The sequence below is a fragment of the Periplaneta americana genome, chromosome 13 (genome assembly GCF_040183065.1).
Source record: "Periplaneta americana isolate PAMFEO1 chromosome 13, P.americana_PAMFEO1_priV1, whole genome shotgun sequence".
NCBI lineage: Eukaryota > Metazoa > Arthropoda > Insecta > Blattodea > Blattidae > Periplaneta > Periplaneta americana.
Genome location: NC_091129.1, coordinates 100,905,962 through 100,920,814, shown reverse-complemented (window position 1 = coordinate 100,920,814; position 14,853 = coordinate 100,905,962). Strand labels below are relative to the sequence as shown.

Below are 14,853 nucleotides of genomic sequence, written 5' to 3'. Positions count from 1 at the left end.
CGTATTTGAAATTCCGTCAGCTTAGAATACATGCATTTTGCCAGAGTAGGATGTGGTATTGATGGATGACACTTCGCATTTTTAAATGCTACGTTATCAAATTAGTGTTAAAACAATAGGTTGTATGAAGCACTATTGCATAACATTTGAAATACATACGTGAAGCGTTGCTAATACTAGGCCTGGATATTAAAAAAGGTGATTTGAATGCTATTTGCTGAGGACTAAATAGTTCTAGTAAAATTCTAAGATGATTTATTACTATCGACTATTTTGCTATCTAAAGAAATAAAATAATAATTTAAAAGTATTAAAACATAACAGACTGTGTGTTTTTTTACGGTAAACGTCAGTAGACTCGTAGATTATTATAAATAGAGAACAAATAGTTAAAAAAAATCCTGAAGACTAACCGAGAAGTTGCTCAAAATTGAGATCATTTCCGACCTTATGAAGATTCTCAAGAAATGAGTCAGTAAGAATGAAATGCTTAATAACATTACAAACTAGGAAATAAACATAACGGACAAGAGACAGGCGGCAACCGCAGAAGCTAAATTCATAAGATTTGTTTCTAAATACACCCTCAGAAAAAAAAGTTAGTGATGTAGGCATGAGAAGAAAACTATATTCTAACTGGCAAAAATTAATATATGTAAACTTAATTTTCATGAAATATAATGAACTTCAAGTCGACAGAATTTTTAAACTTTGTACTACCACCAAGAAGATGAAATGAGTTTATTTCGGACGGAACAGCTCAGCGGAGGTAACGTGTGATTTATTAGTATTAATATTATTATTATAATATTAATATAATATTAATATAATATAATATGATATAATATAATATAATATAATATAATATAATATAATATAATATAATATAATATAATATAATATAATATAATATAACATAATATAATATAATCATTATTATGTTAAAGTCTTTTACCTTTGTAAAAGAAATACAGCCGAACACAGTGCTAAAAATGGAGGCTAATTTAATTTTTATCATATCTTTTACTCACGGAATAGCCTACTGTTTTGGAGCCAGAAAGTCTAGCTGCATTTATTTTGGTATCCCTCTACTTACTTTATTCTGACAAAATGCGACGCAAACCCTTTGTACAAATCGTAAGGTAGAAGACATTTATAGCTCTTTTAATCATCTGTGTACTTCGTTAGAAAACCAATAAATGTCGGGCTAGAGAAGACATTATTATGTAAATCTTAGCTGCATCGTCAATAATAACAGAGAAGTTATCTTCGTAAAAACTAGCGTGTTTGAGCTAAGAATAGGCAGAGAAAACACAAGGACAGTTTTAAGGCCTGAATAATACAACACCGATCGATATGCTGGACAGACACCGAATTCATGGAGTATTCAAAACCTCTGACATCACCACGTATAACATACTGTATATAGATGAAAAGAATCCTAACAATTTCGTAACTCTATAACAGTAGTCGTCAGAACTCGCTGAAGTGGGTAACGGGTAAGGATTGTATCGCAATAATCACCGTCGTGCAGAAGAGAGAGGTAGGAAGCGTACCCGTCAGCAGTCACGAGTGCACGCTAGTGCAGTGGTCATCAGCACTCACTGAAATGGATAATGGGTAGGCAGTGCATTGTAATATGCCTCGTTGTGCAGTAGGAAGAGGGAGCGAGGATACCTGCCAGCAGCCATGGATATACCATAGTGCAGACTCTTATCCGCGGGTAAGAGACGCTAGCCCGAGGGCGCAATGTGCTAATGACCGCTGCGCTAGTGCCTCCTTTATCCGCGGGCAAGAGACGTTAACCGGAGGGTGCAATGTGCCTATGACCGCTGCGCCAGTGCTTCTCTTATCCGCGGGTAAGAGACGCTAGCCCGAAGGTGCACTGTGATCATAAACGTTGCGCTAGTGCCTCTGTTATCCGCGGGTAAGAGACGCTAGCCCGAAGGTGCACTGTGATCATAAACGTTGCGCTAGTGCCTCTGTTATCCGCGGGTAAGAGACGCTAGCCCGAAGGTGCACTGTGATCATAAACGTTGCGCTAGTGCCTCTGTTATCCGCGGGTAAGAGACGCTAGCCCGAAGGTGCACTGTGATCATAAACGTTGCGCTAGTGCCTCTGTTATCCGCGGGTAAGGGACGCTAGCCCGAAGGTGCACTGTGATCATAAACGTTGCGCTAGTGCCTCTGTTATCCGCGGGTAAGAGATGCTAGCCCGAAGGTGCACTGTGATCATAAACGTTGCGCTAGTGCCTCTGTTATCCGCGGGTAAGAGACGCTAGCCCGAGGACGCACTGTGCTAATGACCGCTGAGCTAGTGCCTTCTTATCCGCGGGTAAGAGACTCTAGCCCGAGGACGCACTGTGCTAATGAATGCTGAGCTAGTGCCTCTCTTATCCGCGGGTAAGAGACGCTAGCCGAATGGTGCACTGTGCTAATGACCGCTTCGCTAGTGCCTTCTTATCAGCGGGTAAGACACGCTAGCCCGAGGACGCACTGTGCTAATGACCGCTGAGCTAGTGCCTTCTTATCCGCGGGTAAGAGACTCTAGCCCGAGGACGCACTGTGCTAATGACCGCTGAGCTAGTGCCTCTCTTATCCGCGGGTAAGAGACGCTAGCCGAATGGTGCACTGTGCTAATGACCGCTTCGCTAGTGCCTTCTTATCCGCGGGTAAGAGACGCTAGCCCGAGGTTGCACTGTGCTGATGACCGCTGCGTTAGTGCCTCTGTCATCCGCGGGTAAGAGACGCTAGCCCGAGGGTGCACTGTACTGATAACCGCTGAGCTAGTGCCTTCTTATCCGCGGGTAAGAGACGCTAGCCCAAGGATGCACTGTGCCAATGACCGCTTCGCTAATGCCTTCTTATCCGTGGGCAAGAGACGCTAGCCCGAAGTTGCACTGTGCTGATGACCGCTGCGGTAGTGCCTCTCTCATCCGCGGGTAAGAGACGCTAGCCCGAGGGTGCACTGTACTGATAACCGCTGCGCTACTGCTTCTCTTATCCGCGGGTAAGTGACGCTAGCCCGAGGGTGCACTGTGCTGATGACAGCTGCGCTAGTGCCTCTCTTATCCGCGGGTAAGGAACGCTAGCCCGAGGATGCACTGTGCTAATGACCGCTGCGCTAGTCTCTCTCTTATCCGCGGGTAAGAGACGCTAGCCGGAGGGTGCACTATGCTGATGACCGCTGCGCTAGTGTCTCTCTTATCCGCGGGTAAGAAACGCTAGCTCGAGGACGCACTGTGCTAATGACCTCTGCGCTAGTCTCTCTCTTATCCGCGGGTAAGGGACGCTAGCCGGAGGGTGCACTATGCTGATGACCGCTGCGCTAGTCCTTCTCTTATCCGCGGTGTCTACCAATTTCAAGGGCTACGACCCAACTCCTTCTCAATCCACACTAATCCGTCAACATTTCTCAGGTCATCCTACCATCTCCCTGCAGTAGGTTTGCCACCTTTCCGACGGAGTAGCGCACTCGACAAAGCTGTGCCCGATGAACACGACGGTAAACCACTGAAATGTTGTAAAAAGTCGGCATGAAATTTTCCATTTCAACATCAATTCACGTTTCATCAACAAGCATGTTCAACGATTCGAATTCTGCTCTCTCGAGGTTATCAATCCAATAGATACAGACACTCACGATAGCACACCTCGTTCATCACTTGATTAGCATAGTGTACGACTACCGCCTGGGAATTACACAGAGAAATCATAAATCAAGGATACACACCTAGCCCCCATGGAGGTGTGATCAGCCTGTCAGGAATCGAACTCTGTCCGCTGTTTCTGTAGCTGACGCTCGAGTCATGTTCAGTATAGTCTACAAATTTCAGTATGTAAACAATAAATGAAGAGCTGGTTTCATTGTACAACACAGCAGAGTACTGCGGTCTGTAATAACGTTGTAGGTAAATAAAGAGAGTTAAGGGGAGACGAAAAAGGGGAAGGGGTTTATACACAGAGGCCATCAAATCTGGACCACAGAGACCTGATGTCAATGTAGCAAAATGACAGTGTTATTGATCCGGAATACTGACACATTAATCCGCTCTGGCCTATACTCGTAAAAAAATTGCGATACAAATATTCTGTTCAAAGGGTTTTTTCACAGACAGAGATAGAGATGGCGACCTTCAGTATATACAGTGAAAAAATTTCCGTATTTTTACAAGTGATATCACAGTGCATTGGACATAAAGTATGATATTTTGTTCTAATTACAATGATTTATTTAGAAAATAAAAATTTTTGGAAGTCCCACGTTTTTGTAGGAGTGGATAACTACGGGATACGAATCAACAGCAAATAAGACAGGCAGCATTAAACAGATGGTTTGCCACGTCTATGGCGCAAGCTGTGTAAAAAGAAAATCTGCGAGTACTAAAAGCTCTGGAATCAGTCGTACACATTCGCTCCTAAAGCCTTCCACACTAAATTATTCTTTCCGAACTTTCACTCCAGGGAACAAACCTCCCAACTCACTCCTCACTCAATTTCTAACAAACCTCGGCAAATTCCAGCAATATCTGCACCAACTTGGCACAACGCTTTCCCCACAATGTCCATGCGAAGAAGATAACCAGAAAGCCGAACATCTCACCACATGCATAATTCAGGAGCACAACAGATATCGGTACCTCAAGAACTTAGCTGCAAACCTTCACAAAGTAACCTCAAATCCAAGGACACTCAAATTCTTTTATCACAAGGGAACCAAGTCTGGACACCGAAACATTGCACTAGTATTACTCGACCAAGGCGAGTGGAGCCGCGGGCGTAATGTGAACTATCGCGATGCGGTATTACGAACGCAGGAGCAGTAGCGCCACGGTTCCAGACTGCAGGACTCCACTGGCCTTGGCCAAGTTATAATAGGATGATGTTAGTTAGTTACGTTACTGATGTACTTTCAGGTTCGTATGCAAAATGAAATATGTCACATGAAGGGAGTTCTGTTCATTCGAAGTATAATGGGTGCGGGATTTCTATTATTTACTGCATTCTAACAGGTTATTTCGTTACAGCATGCCGCCTATTTTCTGTTTAAAAAGTAAACTTTTAGTAAGGAATTCAGTTTTGATCTAGTGAAGGTACTGTGAAGGTGTATTAAAATGCCGCCAATAAAATCTGCAACTTTGCCTCTGATTGTAAAAGAGTTCGGAGATGATTATTTTTTAGCCAAGGACAAAAATATAATATTGTGTAAAGTGTGTAAGTTAGACAAAAAGTTAATAAACGTCATGATTTATGAAAAGATTGTAACTTTAAAAGACATTCGAACGTCTAAATTCTTTAGTGATTCGTTTTCGGATCAGTCTACTTTTTATTATGACTTGAGTTTGATGCTGATATGTGCAAATATTGCGTTCCAAAAAACTTGAGAATCCACATTTTAAACACATCACTGAAACGTATGGGGCCATGTCTAGATAATTGCCTACTCCAACAACCATGCGTACACAATACTTACCTTCGTGTTATGAAATAACTTTAAATTGTATACGATTAGCTGTTGGTAACAATAAAAGAGTTAAAGTAAGACTGAAGAATGTTTTGAAAAAAAATCCTGCATATTCGAAACGCTGTGAAGTGCAATATGAATTAAATAGGGAACAGACACAAGGTAATACACAACATTATAATAAATAAAAACGACTTCAAATTCGCATCAATAACATCGTGTGATGTCGAAAGAACATTTTCTTGCTTGAGTGACAATCGAAACAGGTTTATATTTGACAATTTACGAATGTACACAGTTGTACATTGCAGGACTTAAAGTACACAATTAATTTTTATTAAAAATGTATCACCATTTCCTGCAAAGAGAATGAAATAAGCAGTGGCGTAGCGTCAATGTAAGCTAAAAAGCTCAGCTTCCCCAGTTAATAATAATTTCATAATAACCTGCAGTATATGAACAAAATTATTTATTAATTTTAATAGAGTTTATATTTACGCGTTAAATATTGTGATGCGGCAGCTCAAGATGATTCGTGATGCAGCAGTAAACAAGAAGCCTGCACACACCAGCTTCCAAGCAGACCGGTTTCTTTCATTCATTCTTCTGTGTAATCCACCCCGCAGATTTTCCATCCCTTTCTAACTAAACCACCCTGGTCGCAAGGCTCGCAAAAGCTAGCTTTTACATTAAAAATAATTTAGTTTCCGAGTTATCCCTTTCGTGAGTTGTGTTCAGTTGAAGTGTTAGTTTGCACTGTGGCTGATATAATAAATAATGAGTGAAATAACAGTTCCTGACACCGATTTACTTGAATTTTTTAGGATAATTCTATTATCAAGACTGACTTACGAACAAAAGTGTGAGTTAGAAAACAAATGACCGACTCCCTTGCTGTCAATGAAGGACATAACCAAAACACAGACGCATACTTACGTAATGATAGTAATACTGCATCTATTGACCGTTAATATTGTGATTTCTCTAAGTATGACAGGGAGTGAGCTAATGTTATACGTAAACGTGTCTATTTGTTAGAGATACTGTATGTGTAAACAGTGAAATCATATTTTACTACGTACCATTTCAGGTCATGCCTTATTGATGTTACGATGTTCCAACCAATCTTAGACTGCTGACTTGACATTGACTACTATTTATTTGAAAACTATATTTTTGTAATACGTTTTCTCATATGTACATGAAAGACAACTTGAGTTAGCTTCCCCTGCTCAAAATTTCATGCTACGCCACTGGAAATAAGTCTCTTTCGTAAATGTATGTTATAACCAGGCTTCGGTCTAGGGACACAGAGTAACCAGTATGAGGTTTAGAGTACACGGAGTATAAATGACGTCATGACCCGTGTGGAGGAGTGACTACAACAGCACAGGTGGGTCCGTAGTGTGCACTATCATTGTGTGTATTGCTGCTTGGCTGCGGTACGTGTAACAGGCTTCTGCCTAGGGACACCTCATTGAAGGTTACAACTCACGTTAATACTTTAATGATACACATTTATTGTCTACACTAGGAATGTACTGTATACAGTATATTGCATCTGTACAGGGTGAAATATATTCTGTGCCGTACTGTGACGGACTGTTTACATGTTGAGATACGAAGTAACGGCGCGCTCCATCTCCCACTCCACTCGACCAACACAGCACTATCATCCGTACGTTCTCAACTTCATGCGTTTCTGTGCCCAGGACCGAAGTCTGGTTATCACCCTATTTGTTTTAGTCGTATGGTTACACTGAGCAATGTTTGATTCAAGCATAGCAGTGCCCTGTAGAATTCTCTGTACTACCCTGAGCTGATGTAAACAACATGACTTGTATAACACACGACGTAGTTAACTTCATAAGTTCGGTGTCCGAACTTCTATCCCTATTTATCACATACATAGAACAATTGTATAATAAATTCAAATTGTATCATCGTAAATATGGAACTAAAAGATCCGATTTTATACAACTAGAGGAACCAAAGTGTTTCACAAGCACAGCTCTTAGCCATGGTACCTACTTTGGTCCAAGATTATATAATAAAATAATTGAAAAATACCCAAATTTGGAAAATTTTAGTATCAGAAATTTCAAAAATAGCGTCAGGAATTTAATTTTTAAAGAATATATATATATATATATTTATATAGGTTTAATATGTATATTTATTTGTATTAATTAAATTGTTAAAATTAAAATTGTATTTTTTAAAGTTAATTTATTCCTATAATTTTTTTTCCTTGCCCACTTTGTGCCAAATAATTAACGTTATTTGTGTTAAGTATATGTTTAGATAACCCCTGAGCACGAGCTTTTACTCCTTCAGGGAAGAATTAAGACTGTATTTTTGTATATGTTATTTTACTAACAATAAACTGACTGATCAGCTGTAACACTGTGTAAGACAAAACTGTTAAAGTCTACTAAATAAATATCTCGCTATATATCCACTTGTTAAAACGCGGATTGTACTTCGGGTCAATTTTTCGACACCACGAAGGTGCATAACACCATGCTTTCATAACCTCGACACGAGAATGAGGTGGTCGGCACCACGCTCCGTCTTCAGCCCTCGGGAAAGACTGATATTCAAATTGACAGGAGGCTTAGTAAATCCTGGGGCCGTGATGGAAGTTTCGATAAAGAGAAAAAAATAATTCCTACATGAATCGGGTTTATGAACCCAAGGCTTACTAATCCACAGAAAGTTGTTCTACCAATTGAGTTACTAGGCCAACATGTTTATAAAAATATTATTCTGGAAATTCTTATGTATCAGAGGCATTAACCTTAAAAAAATTAAATTACTTAAATAACACATTATTATCTTATCATCAAGGACAGATAGAATATGAAAACAATTAAACAACTGTTAGTATTGCTCGGTACTTTATATAATACAGTTCACAGTTCATGTCACGCCCTTTAATTAATGTCAAAAGAGATACATCATCTGTATTTACACTCTACAAGATGTGGTCTTTCAGTACAAATTATTTCAACTAGAACAGATTAATAGAATTCTGGTCATCTTTATTAATGTCGAAAGTCTGTACCACTCTTGGACTTTCATTCATTCATTCATTCATTCATTCATTCATTCATTCATTCATTCATTCATTCATTCATTCATTCATTCATTCATTCATTCATTCATTTAATTATGTATTTATTTATTTAATTATGTATTTATTTAATTATTTATTTATTTAATTATTTATTTGTTTAATTATGTACTTTATGTATTTATTTATTTATTTATTTATTTATTTATTTATTTATTTACTCACTCACTCGCTCACTCGTTTATTTATTTATTTATCCAGAATTACAGGACACCGTTAGCGAAAAATAGAGACCCTGAAAGGTGATGGATATTTACAGATTATGCTAAACAAGCAGATTCTGGGTTTAAAAAATTAATATAAAAGATTAAGCAACATGTTGACAATTCAAAAGAAACGAAAATTAATTTAATCCTAAAAGAGAGGCAAGACAAGACCAAGATCGAGATCAGACGTTTATGAAAAAATATCTAAAAGCTATTAGACGCATGTAACTGGTAAAACCTGTGTAAAAGCAACGTATGTTCAATATGAGAAATATTATTACATTTTGATTTAGATACGTATTATTCCTTATTGTCTAGCGTTTTTTTGTTGATTCGATTTAGAGTTGTTTTCAGTGATGGATTAAATATGTTTCTATACTACTTGTTTAATAATAGCAAATAATTTACATTGTTATTAAAGTTCTAGTAATAGTAGTAGTAGTAGTAGTAGTAGTAGTAGTAGTAGTAGTAGTAGTAGTAGTAGTAGTAGTAGTAGCAGAAGCATTAGCAGTAGCAGTAGTAGTAACAGTAGTAGCAAATACCTTAATATAATAATACCGGACAGCTAGCAGTTCTGCGCGCGAACGACGCTGGTGCTGCTACCTAGGCGGCCGGTGTGGAGATACTCGCGAAACAAGCTGTAATCAACTGCAATGTATATTGTTGCTGCGCTAGTTAATAGTTTTATTAATTGGTGCTGTGTTAAAATGTCAGGGTGTATATCTGCTGTTTATAATTGCTACAATTACAGTATTACAAATTGCTTCAAATTGTACTTTCGATTTCCGAGAGGTCATAAAATGTGAGTTATCAAAATTCTTTGTTAGGCCTAATGCCTTTGTCTCTGTGTTCATAGAACAATAAAGATTAGCTTTTTTTTATTTAAACCTAATAAGTGAATAGAAGTTAAAATATACTGGAAATTTTAAGGTTTTAGCAAATTAAGTTTTACTGTTGTCCACATGCCTTTACTAATTATTACAAGCATCATATTACTACCATTTTTATCTTTGCAGTTGTCAGCAATGGGTTTATAAAGCGTTATTGTAAATTCATTCTTAATGCTAGAATTAATTTTGTCTCACTAAAGCAAAGAAAAAATACGCAATATTTCTCATAATATGCAGCTTTGATATAAAATAATTTTACATTAAATACGGTACTATTCAATTAATATTTGTATTTGTGGACGTAATTCCACTCCACCCCGCTAGATGTCAAGTCCGTGATATTTCGCACTCACGTCAATGCTGCTAGTATACAGCTGTCCGGTATTATTATAGTAAGGTATTTGGTAGTAGTAGTAGTAGTAGTAGTAGTAGTAGTAGTAGTAGTAGTAGTAGTAGTAGTAGTAGTAGTAGTAGTAGCAGCAGCAATAGTAGTACTAACAGTAGTAGTAGTAGTAGTAGTAGTAGTAGTAGTAGTAGTAACAGTAGTAGTAGTAGTAGTAGTAGGCCTAGTAATAATAATAATGATAAAAATAATAATAATAAGCTGTCCAATATGGAGATACTCGTGAACATCTTGGACTATGCTGTACAGGCACGGGCATAGTGAAATATGTATGGATAAGTGACGTTACTGAAGTCGTCCAATTTATTTTCATTCCAAGCAGGTGGTTCTCACAAGTTATTGATCGTGAGAAATGTGAGGTGGGACATTTTATACTTCGAAGCAGCGCGGGATATAAGGCCTATGTACAATGCTTAGGCACATGGCTGAAATGCCTAATAAAACCTATTGCGCCTGAATGTCATTATTTCTGCAAAATTCTTTCTTAAAAAAGGCAGTCATAAGAATTTTATAGTACGAGTATACATTTAATTTCAAATACTGGTAAGTCATTTAAATCTTTTCGTACGAAATTGATACTTTCATTATTATTATTATTATTATTATTATTATTATTATTATTATTATTATTATTATTATGTATTTTAAAGTCATCCATTATTTATCCATTCATCGTCATTATTGTAATTAATTGTAACTGTATTTATGTGTAATAATTACTTTTGTATTATGTTTTTTGTTATATTCTTTGTGCTGAACTGTAATTGGCCACTGGCTGTTGTACAGCACATTAAATATAAATAAATAAATAAATATTATTATTATTATTATTATTATTATTATTATCATCATCATCATCATTATATGGGATGTAATAAGAATGTCAAAACTTTAGAGAAACATTTCTCGCCTGAAGAAAGTGAAAATACGTTATATTGACTACAGTTTGGAAACGCTTTACTTCCTTGTTAGAATTATTTTTCTAAACTCTGCTTACATTGTATGATGCGCAAGCTATTTTATTTTTCTGTAGAATGTCTAACAATTGAGTTGCATGACAAGATTACGATGTCGTACAGATCGAATAAAAAATACTGGCTGTGAACTTAAGAACTACGAGTTATAACATTACCTCCACCCCACCCTCACTCTCCACACCATCCTACTTCCATTTGTAATTGCATTGTAATCATAGCCAAATACGAGCGTCTACAGTAATCAGAATGTTCTGGTTTAGGGATGTTACAGCCTGCGATAGCTATGATATTCTACACCAAATACCTTGCGCATCATACAAGGTAAAAAAAAAAAAAAAAAAAAAAAAAAAAAAAAAAAAAAAAAAAAAAAACTCTAACAAAAAATAAAACGTTTCCTGACCTATGTTCATAGAACATATTTTCATCCCCTACAAATTTTGACATACCTTTTTTCTATATACAGTGTACACACATATATACACATATCTGCATATACACTGTGTGTTCCATAACCTTTGAGACTTTCCCATAACAAGTGTAAGTATTTTAGTGTACTGTATCTATTTTATTTTTTTTATTTACTAGAGCTTCCTCAAATTAGAGGCTGCTATTAGACAAAGCATACAAAACAATACAAGAACAAATAGATGATGAAAGATAACACAGTAAGAAAAAAGTAAACAAGTACACAAAAAAACAAACCATGGCAGTTTACAGAATAAAGTTACAAGTAAAGAAGCAATGAAAGCTAATAAGAGAAAGAAAAATGATAATAGTGTGTCAGTTTTTTTCAGTATACTGAATTAGAGTACATATAGGTAGTTCTGTAAAAGTATTTTCGTTATAGGGTTGCCAAGGCTACCGTCTGGTATAGTTGGCAATTAAACTGGTAGTTACAGAAATTCATAGTAACACAAAGTTATAATTTTTAAATGGGACGTTCTACATAAATATCGTTCCATAAATTTGTTGCAGTCTTCATCCTGATTCAAAGTATGAAGTACCAAATGGAACACGACTACCAAAAAATTGCTATCATTTTTTTATTGGGTTATTTTACGACGCTGTTCAACATCTCAGGTTATTTAGCATCTGAGTGAAATGAAGGTGATAATGCCGGTGAAATGAGTCCGGGGTCCAGCACCGAAAGTTACCCAGCATTTGCTCGTATTGGGAAAACCCCGGAAAAACCTCAACCAGGTAACTTGCCTCGGCCGGGATTCGAACCCAGTCCACCTGGCTTCGCGGCCAGACGCGCTGACCGTTACTCCACAGGTGTGGATTGCTATCATAAAGCAGGGCGGTGGAGTAGCTCAGTTGACAGAGCAACTAAGTACAGACTGGAAATTCATGTATTCAACTCCAGATGCAGGGCGATTTTTCTCGTTACGAAACATCCAGAACGTATCCTGTCAAATTTAGTACTGGGTCTTTCCCGGGGGTACAAAACCGATCGGAGAGGGTGCTGACTACAGTACACCATCTGGCGTCTAAAGGGGACAGTTTTTTTTATAAACCTAGTGCACAAGGAGTAATTTGACGGTCCAGGAAAAGAATACAGGCTAATTTTGATGTTTGAAGACGTTACTATGTCTGATACGTAAAGAAGAGGGTGAAGGTTACTTATGTTCCGACCACTATAGGAACTTGCTAAAATACCTTGAAAATGCCTTGGATTTATAGTATTGATTATTAGAAATTGATGTGATCACTGGGAGACCTGTAAGGCCACCCAACCCGCCTTAAATACGTACCTTACTTATATACGAAAATGTCGTACGTGAATTAAGAATACGGCCATATTTCCTTAATGTGACAGTGGGTTTCAATGTTGCCAACATAGTAATAATACTATACACCTAATCAAACCTAACCTAACCTCTCATATAGGCCCTAATACTGCACACTTAATCAAACCTAACTTTTCACATAATACACACCTAATCTAACCTAACCTGTCACATAATACTACACATCTGTAGTAAAATTCCTCACGTTTAGTATTATTTCGTTTGCACGGTGTTATCAACCCTGCTACTCGTGTCGTGAACCATCTAGTGGAAGTGGATCGTATTTCATCGTAATAGCAGGAAGAAAATATGGCGACTTTCATAATAACGTCATTTAAATGTGTTAATGTATTGATAATTCCATATATATAGTACAATATTCCTTCAATGGCCGGTCAATACTCTACCTTGACAGTTTATTTTAATGAGGATTTTGAAATCGACATGTTCATAACATCACATTGTTGTTCCGTTTATGTATTTCTTATTGTGAAGAAGTGAAATAATGTTAAAAAATATGGTACCACCTTTGCAATCCTACTAAATAAATGCAAGACATTTAGGAAAGAAAACATGTTAGATAAAGCAGTGTTTCTCAACGTTTTTGATGACGAGTCCTCTCTTTTCCTCACATTATTTTAGTGCGGTCCTCTGGCCTAAGATGTGGAGTAGACTGTAGAACCTGGTAATGTGGAATTTTGTACCAATTTCAAAAGAAAACAATGTAATTATGTTTTTATTTAACGAAAAATAATCGGATGTTAAATGTTTATAGAACTATCTTTAAAACAATAATAATAATAATAATAATAATAATAATAATAATAATAATAATAATAATAATAATAATAATAATTTATTCGCGGTCCCCAATTAGCTGCTCTTCCGTCCTCTCGATTGAGAATTCACTGCTACACACTATTCTTATTTTTTTAACTTGACGAAAAGGAAATTTAAATAAAAAGTGAATAAAATTCCAGTTTCTGCGTTCATGTGGTCATTTGTGTCCAGCAGGTACTGAAATATTTGCAGTTAATCAGAGTAGATCGCTATTTTGCATTTTTATAGTTATGTTATTTATTTATATATTTAAAACGTTATTTTATGTGCATAATTCCAAAAGAAGTCGACTATTGTAGAAAATCAATACAAAAGTAATCCGTCAAATACTTCACGAGAAATCGCTGTGCAAAGACAAGAGGGGCAACATGCAGAAAAAAAATTTGATGTGATGGGTGCAAAAAAAATTATATTATATTCTCTTTCCTACAAAATTATGAGATCGATTTTTGTGCCACCACAAATTTTCCCGTGTACTTCGCATAATTACAAAGTAAAATTGTGTTATACAGTGTAACAAATCAATCAATTTCGGAACACTGTTCAGTAATTCAATTACACACAGAGTAAGTCACATAACGAAAATAATCGTGTAATATTTATATCATTCACAATGAAATGTAAGCATTGGTGCTTTGGTTTCAGTTCATAAATCGAACGTATAAATGACATGTACAATATTATGTAAATGAGAACAGTTGGACTTACCTGTTTGTATACATACTAACACAGTAAATATCCCAATGGCGAAACTGTGGGCAGCCATTTCCTTGCGTATTATTGGAGTGAGGACAAATTAATGAATGAATTTATTAGACGAAACCAAGACGGCCCCGATGGTCTATAATCGAAGAGAACGATCAGAGAGCTCACCAACACACTCACACACTCAGACAGCTGCGCATATACTCTGGAGCGAGCGGAGATGCTCACTCTGGAGCAGCGAGAGCGACAGAAAGAGAGGGATACTGCCTGGGGTACTGCGCCTGGGGAGGGAGGGGTACGAGGCGGGAGGAACACTAGTAAAAGCCTCGTAAAATTCCACCACAAATTTATATGGTTTTAAAGTGAAGTAATCTTAAGCAGAACATCAGTTTTAAGAACAATGTTTGTTTCTGTTACAGTAGGCCTACAACCTGAATTACAGG

At 37.1% G+C, this 14,853-nt stretch overlaps 1 protein-coding gene across 2 annotated transcripts in view; it reads right to left on the bottom strand.

Annotated features, from left to right (window-relative positions):
- The window catches only part of LOC138712168 (UPAR/Ly6 domain-containing protein crok-like), a 69,478-nt gene extending 54,845 nt beyond the window's left edge, over nucleotides 1-14,633 (bottom strand). For both annotated transcript variants that reach the window (XR_011335650.1, XM_069843660.1), the window contains exon 1: nucleotides 14,414-14,633. Coding sequence is in view for 1 of the 2 variants with exons in the window: in XM_069843660.1 (XP_069699761.1) it covers nucleotides 14,414-14,471 (58 nt within the window). In the remaining variant the exon portion in view is untranslated. The remainder of the gene's footprint in view (nucleotides 1-14,413) is intronic.
- Between the last annotated feature and the right edge of the window lie 220 nt (nucleotides 14,634-14,853).